This window comes from Chiloscyllium plagiosum, unplaced genomic scaffold (assembly GCF_037043375.1).
Source record: "Chiloscyllium plagiosum isolate Xiang-an unplaced genomic scaffold, Cpla_swu_hap1 HiC_scaffold_14, whole genome shotgun sequence".
Lineage (NCBI taxonomy): Eukaryota > Metazoa > Chordata > Chondrichthyes > Orectolobiformes > Hemiscylliidae > Chiloscyllium > Chiloscyllium plagiosum.
In genome coordinates, this window is record NW_028270152.1 from 35,909,949 (window position 1) to 35,925,413 (window position 15,465).

At 37.1% G+C, this 15,465-nt stretch overlaps 1 protein-coding gene across 3 annotated transcripts in view; it reads right to left on the reverse strand.

The window, feature by feature from the left end:
* Positions 1-3,867: 3,867 nt before the first annotated feature.
* The window catches only part of actr8 (actin related protein 8), a 31,394-nt gene continuing 19,796 nt past the window's right edge, over positions 3,868-15,465 (reverse strand). For 2 of the 3 annotated variants that reach the window (XM_043708083.2, XM_087994298.1), the window contains exons 9-13: positions 14,043-14,138; positions 12,968-13,108; positions 12,495-12,759; positions 10,885-11,048; positions 3,868-4,312 (exon numbers count right to left, since the gene is read on the reverse strand). In XM_043708083.2, coding sequence (XP_043564018.2) covers positions 4,169-4,312; positions 10,885-11,048; positions 12,495-12,759; positions 12,968-13,108; positions 14,043-14,138 — 810 coding nt within the window. In that variant the 3' untranslated portion in view covers positions 3,868-4,168. The remainder of the gene's footprint in view (positions 4,313-10,884; positions 11,049-12,494; positions 12,760-12,967; positions 13,109-14,042; positions 14,139-15,465) is intronic. The other variant, XM_043708084.2, reaches the window with a different exon arrangement.

Consider the following 15,465-nt stretch of genomic DNA (forward strand, 5'->3'; position numbering starts at 1 on the left):
TATGAACAAAGTTTTATTAAATTAAAAAAAAAACAAAGTTTGTGTCCTTGTGCATGAGTCACAGGAGGTTGGTCTGCAGGTACAACAAGTAATTAGAAAGGCAAATGGAAGGGGTTGAATTTAAAAGCAGGGAGTTATGTCACAGCTATATAGGGTGCTAGTGAGGCCACACCTGGAGTAGTGTGTGCAGTTTTGGTCTCCTTACTTGAGAAAGGGATGTACTGGCACTAGAGGGGGTGCAGAGGAGGTTCACTAGATTGATTCTGGAGTTGACGGGGTTGGCTTATGAGGAGACAGAGTAGACTGGGATTATATTCATTGGAATTCAGAAGAATGAGGGGATATCTTTTAGAAACATATAAAATTATGAAGGGTTTTATAAGGTAGAAGTTTTCACTGGCAGGTGAAACTAGGACAAGAAGGTATAGCCTCAAGATTAGAGGGAGCAGATTTAAGACTGAATTGAGGAGGAACTTCTTCACCCAGAGGATTGTAAATCTATGGAATTCCTTGCCCAGTGAAGTAGTTGACGCTACTTCAGTAGAAGTTTTTAAAGCTAAAACAGGTTTTTTTTAACAATAAAGGAATTAAGGGATATGTTGAGAGTGTGGGTAAGTGGATCTGAGGCCATGAAAGGGTCAGCTACGATCTTATTGAATGGTGGAGCAGGCTCAAAGGGCCAGATGGCCTACTCCTTCTCCTAGTTCTTATGTTCATACTGTATTGAATTAAGTTCAAAAAATCACACAACACCAGGTTATAGTCCAACAGGTTTATTTGAAAGTACTTGTTTTCGGAACGCTGCTCCTTCACAGATACAGTGCTCCAAAGTCTAGTGCTTCCAAATAAACCTGTTGAAATTTAATCCTTTGTTGTGCGATTTTAACTTTGTTCACCCCATTCCAACACCAGCACCTCCTCATTTATTGAATTAGTAATCCTTTTCACGACAGAATGGCTTATCGCTGTCAGAGTTACTAATGGATAGGAGATTGTGTTGAACAAATGGAATTTATATTCTCAGTGAAACTGGACATTGCACAGCACAATGAGCAAAATAGCAAGAGGAAGAGCTACAGTCAAAACTTCAACAACAGGCACAGTGAATGAATGTTTCAAGTGCTGGATCCCACGGAGGCAGAATAGGTAACAGACTAGCAATGAGAATGTGCGATTATTGAAGAAATACCATAACCGAGATCATTTATTGTCGAGATGTATAGAATGATGCTAACATTATAAGTAATGATGATGATGATGATGTAATAGTCACGTGAGTAGATAGAAATTCTAAACTCATGAAGATATACTCAATGTAAAGAACCATTGTAGATATTGAATTTTTGCACAAAAAGACCACAGACTCCAGCAGCATATTTTTACGAGACTGAATAATCCGAAATTCTACCACACAACCAATCAGTTGGCAGAAGTAAATAATCAATTTTTTTTTCCCATTAATTACCTTTAGCTAGTATTTAAACATAGAGAGTCCACCATAGCCCCTGGTGAACAAGGAAATGCTCAGCATGCTTAAAGAAAGAACTATTATTTAAAATAATTCCCTGAAATCATCTCAAAAATAAGGTCATAATCTGCCACCAACCTCTTCCAGTTATTTTCTGCTACTTCCCTACATTTTTTCTCTCACTAATTATCAAGTTATTAGATATTTAAGCATGCAATTTGTCAGTCACTCAAATATTTAGTATGAATGGCCACACTTTACTCTAAACTTACTATCACACTTGTTTAAAGTTAGAAATCACACAACACTTCATCGGGTGGTTGTCTGATGAAGAAGCAGTGCTCCGAAAGCTAGTGCTTCCAAATAAACCTGTTGGATTATAACCTGGTGTTATGTAAATTTTAACAATGCACACTTCAGTCCAACACTAGCACCTCCAAATCATGACACCTTTTAAAGATATTATTGCAGCTAAAATTAATGGTTCATTACTTGAATGCATGAAGCATTCAAAACAAAAATACGTAAAATGACATCTCAAATTTAAATTATTAGGTCTAATCTTATAGCCATTATGGAGACACAGATACGAAGAGATCAAATATGGGAACTAAACATTCAGAGGTGTGTGACTTTTCGGAAGGACAGGCAGGAAGGAAAGATGCTCTGGTAGTTTTAGCTGTATGTTTGAAATAAGTACAATTGCAATAAATGATTTTGGATTGGAATCCGAATGGGTGGAAGTAACAAATAACAAGACGACACTGGTAGGAGTAATCTATAAACCCCTTAACATAGGTGGGACTGAGCATAATTCAGATGATACTGATAGCATGTTGAAAGGCAATACATTAATCTGAGGTGATTTTAATCTTCATGTAGATTGGGAGTCAGATTGGTAGAGGTAACCACAAAGAATTCTTAGTTTCCAAGAGAGCTATGTTGCAGATCCAACTAAAGATCAGGCTATTTTTATGAGGAGACATTGAGCCGGTTAGGCCTCTGCTTATCAGAGTTTATAAGAATCATAGAATCCTGTAAATTTCTAATAGAACTAGACACAGGAAGGATGTTCCTGATGACCAGTGAATCCATAATCAGGAGTCACAGTCTTAACAAGATGGGGTAGGCCATTTAGAACTGAGATGAATAGAGATTTCTTCAACCAGGGAGTGGTATGCCCATGGAATTCTCGGACACAGAAAGCAGTTGAGGTTGGCACATTAAGTGTTTTCAAAAAGGAGCTGGTTATAGTACTAAAGGACTTAAAGAGTATGGGGAGAAAACAGTCATTATCATATTGATTGGCAGAGCAGGCTTGAAGGGCCAAATGGCCTACACCTGTTCTATTTTCTATGATACTACATACAGTAGCGCCTTGACATATGAATGACCCCGTTCACGAACAAATTGGTTTACGAACAGGATTGTACGTAAAATTTTGCTTCAACGTATGTACGAAATTCAAGGTACGAATGAAGGTACAAGCACAAAAAGCCCGTGTGCGACCACGTGGTTTCATTGTTCTGCTTTGCTACGTGCTTGTTGAACACAAAAGCTCTCAGGCACTGCGTGATCTCATTCAGTTCGTCTTTGGCGCATACGTTGTGAACAGCGTTCATTGCTACGTCCAAGCATTCTTACGCTATCCGAACAATGGGAAAAATTGATTCAGTTCGCAAACTTTTCGGTTCGCGAATCAGGTCTGGGAACAGATTAAGTTCATTAGTCGAGGCGCTACTGTATATTAAATTACATTAAATGCAACTTGCCAGACAAGTGTCCATTTCTACCTTAGATCCAATTACAGCCTTGCTTTTCCAATGCCAGTATAAATCTTTGTATCTTGGAATTGCGCATAGACTTGAGGATAGTTCCACCCAGTTATCCTTCAATTGAAGATGTGAATAAGGCTTTCTTTGTAACATTAATTTTTCTCCATTGGCTAAAATAGTGCTTTGCATGCCTTGCGATGCAGTGTCAGTATCCTTTCCTCTGGGGCAGAAACTCTGAGTTCAAGTCCCTTCCAGTACTTGACTACGGAAGGACTGTTTATGACGTAGAACAACAGCTAATCAGCCTATGAATCCTTCCATGACTTTACCACGATTTCCCAATGGGAAAAAGGTACATTTGAAACTGTGTGAAGCAACAGCTAAAATAGTACCTAAATCTCTCAGCCAAGACACCATAAGTAAACTGGGAGCAGAACCTGCATCTTCTGAGCTATTGATATTTCACCGCAAGATATTTCTTGTCTGCTGAAGGAAAATTGATTGAAATCCTTTTTAAATGATGTCAGGCACAAGAAACCGGAATCAAATCTTAAAAAGTATTTTTAAATATGAAAGGTAATATGTAAAACAAATGTGCTTACATGCCTAAAATTTAAGACAATGTGAGATACAAAAAAGTTTTATTGATAATAAATAGCAAATATTTGCATGGTAGCAGCATAATTACAAAAATGGTTTTGCAGCCATGACATGGATTTGAATAAACCTTTACTCTTGAATATTTAAAAAATCGTACATATATCAGATTATTTAACCATTTCTGAAATAATTCTAGAACTATTGCTTTTTTCAAAAAAGGACAACATGTATTTATTTTTTAAAAATCAATATTAATAAACCTCTACGCTTTCAGAAAGGTCAGCCATCGGCTTTTATTAACAAGGGTTGTTGTGGATAGGACATTTCACCAAACAAATGGTGCTCTCTCCCGTAACATGCGTACTCCAAACCGCTGCCACTCTCGTTGGTGTATCCATAGCTCCTGCGTTGTATCCAGACAAGCCAGAACAGCACCACCTTTCCATGCTATCAAACGTGGATCCATGTCCTAATTACAAAAAATATATAAAATCAAAAAGAATTCAGCTTATGAATGTCTCCAACAGAGTGATGAAAAAGTACTTTAAAACTGTGCGGCATTATTTTTCATTTTCTAAAAACTAATGAGGATTTATTAAACTTTGATGAATGTCAAATAGAATAAAAAGAACAAAAAGTAAGCAGAAATGCAGATTTTCCAAAGTTCTTATTTAGACGTGCAACCAAATTCCAAAAGCTTACATACTTTGCCCAAAGAACAAACAGTGACCCCCTCTATCTCCCAGGAGAAAATCTCAGATATATTCCCACCAGTAGATCTACTCAGATACTCAAAATTCTTGAAAACTAATTTAATTAACTTTTAAAAGAAACAAAAGACACAAGTCAAAAGACATTACCACACTTAGCGCCAGCACATTGTAAATATGAAATATATCACTGGTGTGGAGAAATTTATTAAAGAATACTGAGGGCACAGAACAATTAATCACAAAAAATTAGAATGGTGGAAGAAAATGTTACCTATGTGCAGGGAAGCATACAAATAATTTAATTTGCTTTATTTTCTTCCAATTTCCCCTCACCTCCCAGGATATGTTTCAAGACAAAATGGGTTTCTACTAAGGAATTTAAGAAATAGGAAGAGCTTCTAGCACCTGCTCTGCCAGACAATATGATTTGTGGCTGATCTTTTGCCCCAGTTCCACTCCCTTGCCCAATGCCCATATACCTCAATTCCCTGAGAGTTCAAAATCTATGGTGAACAGCCTTAAAATTGGAATATCCACAACCCTCTAAGGTAAATAATACTTAATACTCAAAAATTTTGAGAGAAGAAATTTCTTAATTCAGTTCTAAATAATTAGCTCCTTTGTCTGAGACCATACCTCAGTGTTCTAGATTCCCCGGTCATTGAAAAAAATCTCACTGAGTATACCCTGAGAATCTGCTTCAAACTTTTGTACATTTCACTCAGATCGCCCTTCATTCTACAAAACTCTAGAGTATAGCCTCACATTACTCATCTTCTAACCACAAGACAATCCTATCAGCTCATGCAAATAAGTCCTTCCTCAGAGAGACAACAAGACTGGACACCGTACTCTATAAAAAAGCTATTCAGCTGTAACAAGACCTCCTATTTTTGTACTCCAAACTCTGATAAAAGCCCAATATGATATTTGCATTTAATAAAAATAGAAAATACTCAGGAGACAAACACTCAATGGGTTAGCTAACATCTGAGCAGAGAAATTGTTAACCTGAGTTCTTTGTATAAGAAATAACCCATATCTCTTTAAACATCAACATTTTGAAATGTCACATCCTTTAAAATATTTTGCTTTTCACACACACTAAAATAAATAATCTTACACTTCCCATGTTATACTCCAGATATCACATTCTTACCAACTCACTTAAATTGTCTGTATCTCTTTGTATTCTCCTCACAGCTGAACTCCTTAAAATTCTATCTCGCCATTTCATCTTGGTCTCTTCACTCAAGTCATTAATACAGATTCTAAATAGCTGATGCCCTTGTCCTTGCAACACTCTGATAGTTCTAATTTACCAATATGAAAGCAGCCATTTATCCCTAATCTCTGGTTCCCTGTTCAATTACCAATCTTTCATCCGTAGTAATACAATACTGTCAACTCCATGAGCCATTATTTTTCTAGAATTTCTACGATTATGCACACTAACCTTTTGCGTGGCATCTTATCAAATATCTGTTGGATATCAAAGTATCTTCTAGCTACTGGTGTCCTTTACTAGTTGCAGCTTCAAAATGAATACATTTTTCAAATACTTTTGTTTTCCTAAAACCATGAACTTTGTCTGATTTCCAAGTGCATTGTTAAAACTCCCCCCATAATTATAGATTCCTGGATTTTATCACCAAAGGACATGAGAAAGGAACAAAACAGGAAAGAGATAGAGTGCTTAGTAGTGTGGTATAAAGATAAAAATCTTTCCCTCAATGTCAGCAAAAGTAAAGAGCAGATGATTGACTTCAGGAAGCAACAAGGAAGGCATACCCATATCTACATTAACAGAGCAGAGGATGAGAGGGTCAGGATCATCAGGTCCTTGGGAGTGATGATAACCAAACCCTGTCCTGGACCACACACATGGATTCGACAGTCAAGAAGGCATATCAACACCTCTTCTTCCTCAGGAGGCTAAGGACACTCAGCATTTCCATAAGGTTTCTCACCAATTTTTACAGATCACTGCAGAAGGATTGTATCTGGAAGCATTACTGGTTGGTTTAGCAACTGGACTGCGCAGGTCCGTACGAAACTACAGAAAGTTGTGAATGCAACCCCTTTCCATTACTCAAGTAATCCATGGATGCCATCTATACATGTCGCAGTCTCGGAAAGGCAGCCAACAAAGATCCCACCCACCTTGGTTATAAGCTCTTCTAAACTCGGACATCAGGCAGAAGATACAAAAGCTTAAACACAAGTACCAACAGATTCATGAACAGCTTCTTCCCTGCTTTTATTAAACTTTTGAATGAACTTCTCAAAATTTCAAATCTAGTGTTGATCTTTGCTGACTAACTTTGAATTCCTCGTTCGGTTCAATCACACTATGATCTTTGTATGTTATGATCTGCCTCTATCGCATGCAGAACAAAACTTTTCGCTATGCCTAGGTACTCGTAAGAATAATAAATCAAACCAAATTGGAAAGAAAGGTGTAACAATCTACTGTTTTTCAGACTGGAGGCCTGTGATCAGTGCTGGGATAAGGATTGGTGCTGGGTCCACTACTTTTCGTCATTTACATTAATGATTTGGAAGTGAGCATAAGAGGTATAGTTAGCAAGTTTGCAGATGACACCAAAATTAGAGGTGTAGTGGACAGCAAAGAAGGTTACCACAGATTACAATGGGATCTTGATCAGATGGGCCAATGGGCTGAGAAGTGGCAGATGGCATTTAATTCAGATAAATGCAAGGTATGGCATTTTGGGAAAGCAAATCTTAGCAGGACTTATACACTTAATGGTAAAGTCCTAGGGAGTGTTGCTGAACAAAGAGAGCTTGGAGTGCAGGTCCATAGCTCCTTGAAAGTAGAGTCGCAGGTAGATAGGATAGTGAAGAAGGCGTTTGGTATGTTTTCCTTTATTGGTCAGAGTACTGAGTACAGGAATTGGGAGGTCATGTTTGCGGCTGTACAGGACATTGGTTAGGCTACTGTTGAAATATTGCATGCAATTCTGGTCTCCTTCCTATCGGAAGGATATTGTGAAACTTGAAAGGATTCAGAAAAGATTTACAAAGAAGTTGCCAGGATTGGAGGATTTGAGCTAAACGGAGAGGTTGAATAGACTAGGGTTGTTTTCCCTGGAGCATTGGAAGCTGAGGGGTGACCTTATTGAGGTTTATAAAATCATTACGGGTATGGATAGGATAAATAGACAAAGTCACTTCCCCAGGGTGGGGAGAGTCCAGAGCTAGAGGGCATAGGTTTAGGGTGAGGGGGAAATATATAAAAGAAACCTAAGGGGCAACATTTTCACGCAGAGGGTGGTACGTGTATGGAATGAGCTGCCAGAGGATGTGGTGGAGGCTGGTACAATTGCAACATTTAACAGGCATTTGGATGGGTATATGAATAGGAAGGATTTGGAGGGATATGGGCTGGGTACTGGCTGGTGGGACTAGATTGGGTTGGGATATCTGGTCGGCATGGATGAGTTGGACCGAAGGGTCTGTTTCCATGCTGTACATCTCTATGACTCTAAAGGGACAACAGTGAGAAACAAGGAATGAATGATATTAAGTGCTAAAATCATGCTACAAACAAGAACATTTTTTTGCATGTTTCTCAGGTGTGCGAGATGTGCTGGGGAAACCTCTGCAGGTATGGAAGCAGTATTCATTTATTTCACAGCATGAAGCTACAAGCTGTGTTATGAGAAAATTGAGATTCTTTAGAAAAAAGGGACTTGATTTTTAAATTAGAAATGGTAACGAAAGCAGTTGGTTATTCTATACTTTAGGATTAAATACTCTGCCTATCAAAATGCATCACAGAAGTACAGATTGTCACAGAATCCTGGGGCTTGCAGGATTTTCTATTCTCTATTTAAGCTGGATGAATGAGGTTTTAATATTCATAAATACTCGCCATCAAACCAGGTGAAATGAAACTGTAATCTTTATATTTTAATATGAGGTTTCCAGAAGACAAGTAGGTGCTGTCTGTTCTCAGGTTATAAGAGTAAAATCAGAACATGATTTGCAAATTTAGAAAGGATCTCAATCCTGCCTTGTGTTGAATGAGGTTGCAGTCTAAAATGTAAAATTCAAGTAGATCAAATCAAGCAAAGAGTGGGTAAGATCTTCATTCTATTTTAAATCCACCCCCCCCAATCCAAACGCACACCACTCAACAACACATCTAGTTTCAAATAGGCAGAACAAGTTAAAATAGATTTAATTGCTCAGAGATGAACTGGATATGCAACTGAATTCACTGCTAATGCTGATTGGCAATATAATGAGTTATATTCTAGAAATTACAGAATATGTACATTTCTATAGCATTGGTTAAGTGAGTGGAATAAATGAAATTCAAGCTTCACTCATAAGTCATAATTATTGATGTAGTTGGATCCATTCAGAAAAACTGTTCTATTTAAACTACTTTCTCTGTAAAAGATAAAACATTTTATAATAGAATCTATAATTCTATAATCTGGCATAATAGAAACTTGTGGTAAAGACCAGAAGATTAAAGGTCATCCTTGATCATTTACAAAAAATGCATACACGATTCAACATACTTTTAAATGAACTTTTAAACAGCATGCAATTAATTTCTTGTTGTATACTGAACAAGCGAGAACAACAGCTTTCCTACGAGCCAAAATCTGTTCGAAATGGCTTCTCAAATCTATGATGTCCCATAAAGTATGTTTCAAACATTTTTACCAAGGATTCCTTGTCCCTGGTGTCTGGAAATTGGAAGGTAAAGATTAGATCAGATAAGAGGTCAACTCCCACAGCACTTCATCTGGACTGCTGATGTACTCCTGTGAATATAGTCCCAAGATACTTTGGGGTGGAAGGGGTTGGGTCAGATATCCTTTGTGCGTGTGGATCACTTATGGAGACAAATTCCCTTTGGGTCTTTCTAACTGTGGAGAAGGTTGTGCATAAAAGATGCAGAAACCACTTGGAAGTGTCCAAATTGTCAAGACCTGTCAAAAACTGTCAACAAGAGTCTAGAATGGTCAATAAGTGTCAAGAGTGTCAAGTGTCTAAATGGTTTTATAACCTTCAATACAGAATTTTAAGTAATAGAACTATACGTTTTCACCTATGTGCGCAAGTACTTGTAGATACTTAATAGCTGGCATGGTAGATGCAGGTGAAAAGTTGGAAGCAGGTGAAAGTTGGTATAGGAGTATAAGAGGTCATGAGAATGGATTGAAGGTATTAAGTTGTTTGGTTGGGGTACAGGGAGTGCCGTGAGGGTGAGGGCTGGAGGGAAGTCATACATTTCTTCCCCTTTTGAGGCTTAAGATTGGCCATTGTATTGTGAAAAGGCGTTCTGGTGAGTAACGTATGTATATGCTCATTGGATAACTGCTTGGAAGTGTCAATTTTTTCAAAAAGTGCAGAGTTTAAATAAAGCTTTTGGGTATTTCAGAGGGCCTGTTTGCATAAAGCTGTTGTAAGATATGTACTGCATGACTGATATAACAAACTATCATTCTTATGATGGGATGCTTATGGACAGTTCCAACAGTTTATTGAATGGAAATAATTGTTGACATAAATACTTAAGGGAAATGCTTGATTACTTAGGTATGAAGCACTTGAATGCAGTGTGCATTTATGTAAGTCATTGAGCACCCAAATGAAATATTTGTTAAAATAAGAGATTGACTAAAGCTTTTTTTTGTATTAATGAGTGTGTATTTTTTCAAGGGCGATATCATCAATACTCTGGTAACATTATTTGCTGTCAGGATGCCTCCAGATTAATGTACATGCTGGATAATAATTGGGCAAAGACTAGTGGGTGAGGTTTTGAGCTGGCACTAAATTGGCACAGGGGCCATAAAGGCTCTTGGGGATGCCAGGGAATGTATGGGTACACAGGACCATGGGAGATGGTTAGATGGGAATACGTTGGCACAAGAGCATGGGTTTGCATAGGGAGTATCAGAAGCCCAGCGTAGCATAGATGGGGCATGGAGAGTGAGAAATGATGGAATCCCAAGTTTGAACAGTGTTGGAGTCCCAAGCTGAACTTCTGCTCAGACCATTGCAGGAAATGGCATAGTCCGCCATTTACTCCTGGCCCGACTCCAAATTCAGCCTGGAACAAAGGGGAGTGTGGGCAGCCATTTTTAAGGATTTTAATTCAGAGATGAACTTCCAACCTCATTTTCATGTTATTGCTAAGATTAGGATAGCGTTTTTGTTAACCTCCTCGTCTATCAAAACTCTTGATAGACAAAATTGTCTGGATTAGCCAGATATTAAAACTGACCTTTTATAACAATACATTAATTTTTTGGTGCAATATAAAATACATTTTTCCCACCTTGGGCCTTGTGATAACTTCAACATTCTCTACTATTCTGCGAAAAGATGGTGGCATCTTGTTCAGAATTCTGTGTTGTAAAAATTCTTGAGCCCCATGGAACATTAGACCTCCTCCAACCACCAAAATGGAACTGTACATTTTCTTTTTTGTTTCGTCAGATCCTGAAAGTGTATATGTTTTTCTTAGGTAATGCACCATTCCAGAAGTAATTGATAACAGATGTAAAATTTATCCTCATTAAATTACATAACGTGCTTTGCTCAGAAAATATTTTATGAATTAATCCATTAAAAATTATACACTCAAACTTCATTCAAAAATTACAGTGATATTGATGAGGAAGTTCAATTGTTCCATTGTAATCTCACAAAAATAACTCAGTTTCACAAGTTTACGATGGCAAACAAAAAGCTGAGCTCAGTTGATATCCAAATTCTGTACCATTAAATTACTATGTTTCCTTAAATATATTATTGACCTTTTGCTCATATATTTTACATAAATTACTCAAATAATTATTTTTGGAAATATAGAGTCATAAACTGTAAGTATAAAAGGTGATCATAAGATCCACTGGGGTTCAGGCAACTAAAAGCATGGCACCAATTGTGGAGCAATAAAGGAATTAGATGGGCACAGATATCACAGAGTTATGAAGCTGGAACATATCAAAGAGAAAGGGAGGACAGAAGAATTTGAAAACAAGGATGAGGGTTTTTAAATCAAAATATTGCTTGCTTGGCAGCCAAGATTAGTGAGCAAAGCAGTCACAATGAAACAGGACTTGCTGTGAGTTTATGGAGGATAGAATGTGGGACACAGCCAGGAATGTATTGAAATACCTGTGTCGAGAGACAATGAAATAAGAAATTAAGGTTTCAGCAGCAATTGAGAACCAAGACAGGAATGTAGTCGAGCTACATTTCAGAGATAGAAATAAATGGAAATAATCTTAGCAATAACATGAAAATGAGGTTGGAAGTTCATCTCTGAATTAAATGTGACACCAAAGTTGTGAATAGACTTGCTTAGAGCTCAGACCGTTTCTATGGAGAGGGGTGGTTTCAGTAGCTACGGAACAGATTTGGAGCAGGCACTGAAAATAATGGCTTCAGCTTTCTCAAATATTTAACTGGAGAAATGTTTTGCTCATTCAGTAATAAATATCCTTTATATTAATGCTATTCAAATATGTATAAATTTTTCCAAATGGTGGCAACAGTTTTTGCCTTACTCGTTTTCAGTGACAAAGCATGCCATCGCTCCATATAAAAAGTTTCGTCTATAATCTGCCCTCATTTGATCATTTTAAATTACTGACTCTTCTCCACTGGGTCCGAGCCAGAAAAAATAGTAAAGTAATCAAAATGTTTCATAATTCTAAAACCTCCTCTTGGATTCTCCTTTTGATAATGAAATGTCCAAAACTGTTCAGTTACTTCTTTTTTCTTGCATTTTGTGATTCAAAATTGCTATTTAACTTTTGTTTCAATGAAACACAAAATATACCTGATTATCCTCCAAGTATAATATTCACTGAAACCAGTTTTCAAATTAATCCCCATTATTCATTTTTATAAAATAATAAATGTAGCAGTCATTCTTACCACAGCAATCAATACTATGCAGTATTGATTTATCAAGCCCCAAAGCCTTTCCTTCAAACTGTAACATGGTTGTTTTTCTGGCCATCAGAGTTGCTGGCAGATCCTCCGAATCATTTGCTCCTAGTAGACAATCATGTTGAGAAGTTCCAAGTTCTAGTTCATGAGAATGACTCTTCTCTGCACTATCTGTATTCTGAGTACTTGACTCTACATCAAATCCAGCAAATTTAGCCAGAGCTTTCCTCTCGGCAATAGCTTTGGCAGCCTAGACAACAGAAATGGTAACACATTAAATTACTTGGTATAAACTAATGTTTGACTATTTCAAAGAATTTGTACGGTTAAAACAACTATTTATTCTACAGATTCTTCAGCAAGCTTATTAAATCACTGCACAATGATGTCATTGTTGGCTTGTTTCTCTTCCATTTTGTTGCATAACTGTTAAATATTATGAAATTCATAACCTTTACCTGCTCCTGTTTACTCTGGGTTGCCACTAGATAATGTTCATCATGTGGATCCTCTGAATCACCTTGTGATCTGTGTTGCAGTGAAGTTATCTTCTGTCCCACAATTCCAAAAGTAGCTGGATAAAACAATGCCATTGGTGCCTAAGGATGTATGCAAATATTAAACTGTTTAACTATCACTCAGTATAATTTGTCTTTTGTGGTTCTGAATAAAGTAACGGAAGGTTACAAAACAAAATCCCTAAGAGCCTTTCAAAGAGATCAGGTTATCATTTTCACCAATTTAAGGCAAGAGTAGTCTCATTTATAATAAACAAAATAACTACAGAAATCGCTTCAGAAAGGTTTGATGATGAAGAGTCACTAAACTCGAAACATTAAGTCTGCTTCCTCCACACTGATGCTGCCAGACCTGCTGAGTTTCTCCAGCAATTTCTGTTTTAGTCCCATTTAAATTTTGTTTATGATGCAAAGTGATGCCAACAGCACAGGTTCAATTCCTGCACTGGCTGACATTACTATGACGGTCCCACCTTCTCAATTTCACTGCTCACCTGAGGCATAGCAACCCTCAGATTAAACCACCATCAGTTAGCTCCCTCTGATGAGACAACAGCTCTGTGATCCTCTAGACTTTGGTCACTTTACCAACATACAGAAACAATTTTCAAACATGAAAATGTGTAAACCTCTTTAGTTTCCTTGTAATCACAATCATCTCCTGGTGATCTCAATAACTTGTTAATATAATGCAAGAAAAGCACATCTTTATTTGTAATTATACATTTTCACCAACGGATGATACTGCTGCATTCCCTTTAGAATCCATTGTGGAATACGATGGTGGTTAGTTAGTTATCTAAAGCTATCTTTAGCTTTGACTGAACCTTAGTGCATAAAGATCTAGTGTTTCTGCACCCATAACAGAGAATAAGTAAATAATGGCAGCCACCGAGACAATACAATTACATCTTCAAAACACAATATTTAGGTCAGACTGAACATGAAATTCTACAGTCATTACAAATTGTGACGTTACTCAAAGGAAATACTTCAATATATAAAGTTCAGACACCTGTAGTTTTTCATCTCCTTGTCGCAACTGGTATAATAATGCTGGAGAGTCTGGTTGACGGACCTTGAATTCATGATCCTGAATTCCAGAGATATCCTGTTTAGGGAAATGGAATAGGAAATTTGATTTACTCCACACATTTATAAAACTTTCATTTTACATAATCATTCAAATATTGTCATTTAATGAAATTATTAAAATTTTGGGAGGTGGGAAGAGGGTAAGATGCAGGAAGGGATGAAAGTGAATCTGAGAGATTAATATTTTAATGTGATTTTCAAACTACATCCTGATTACTGAAAAGTTGGGATAGTGGACTACCTTTACAGATTAAAATTATTAAGTATTTTTAAGGTTTTTATGGGCAATTCCTGTGCATACCTTGATATTCTTCCACATTTTATGTTCTGTAAACTCCTAACTCTCATCAAGTCCCAGTCACCATAAGCCCTGTGCTCTCCAAACAAAATTGTTAAGACAATTATTTAAAGTCTTCATTCCCATTTATAATTTCTTCTGTTGAATCACCTCTTCCCATTTCTATTCTACTCCAGTTCTATTGCTTCTACAAGGTGTGACCTCTGCATTCTTCCAATTCCGGCCTCTTGCTTTTCGCCACTCCATCAATTGCTGCTAAAGCCCAAAGTCACCAATTCCACCTCTTCTCTGATTTCCTTGATTTCTTTAGGGACTTTCTGATATCTTACCATGCTCAAAGTGCTATATAAATTCAAGTTGGTGCTTTTGTGCTATTCTACAGAATACTCTTGTCCTGTCTGACGGATTTCCGTTAAATTGAAAACATTGTATAAAGTTAAATTGAAGACTCAATTTAACTTTATACAATGGCAGACTCACATGGTAGAACGAAAGCAGCCTTTTCTTTCCTCCAACCCTGCAATCACTTTCGGAGAAATCAAAGAGAGATTTCAGTGGATCTGTGTCTGAGTACATCAGATGACCCAAGTAAAGCAAGTTTTGGAAAACTGAAAGGGTCAGTTCATAGGCTCCTAATTTTTCACTATTTACATCAGTGAAGGAACAAAAATTATAAAGCTCATTTACAAGCATGAGCTGTAATTTTACAATCCTAATTTTCCAACATATACTACAGCATACCTAGGTACAGATATGTAGAAAAAAATTTAAAGCCAGCACTCTCTAATTTTGTGCTGATTTTCTATAGCTGGTGAAAAAATATCTGATACGGACACACACTGACAACAAAATTGAGCCAACTCTTGGTTCACAGCAGGTGCAAGGTATGTCACCCTCATCTGTGGAGTTGAAACTGGAAAATTAACAATGGGTTAACTTCATAAAGCAAAATACACAAAATATTCAAAGATTATTCATTAGGATTTTTTTTTGTTTTGGAAGTCATTAGCTCGGCCAGCATTAATTGCCCATCACTAATTGCCCA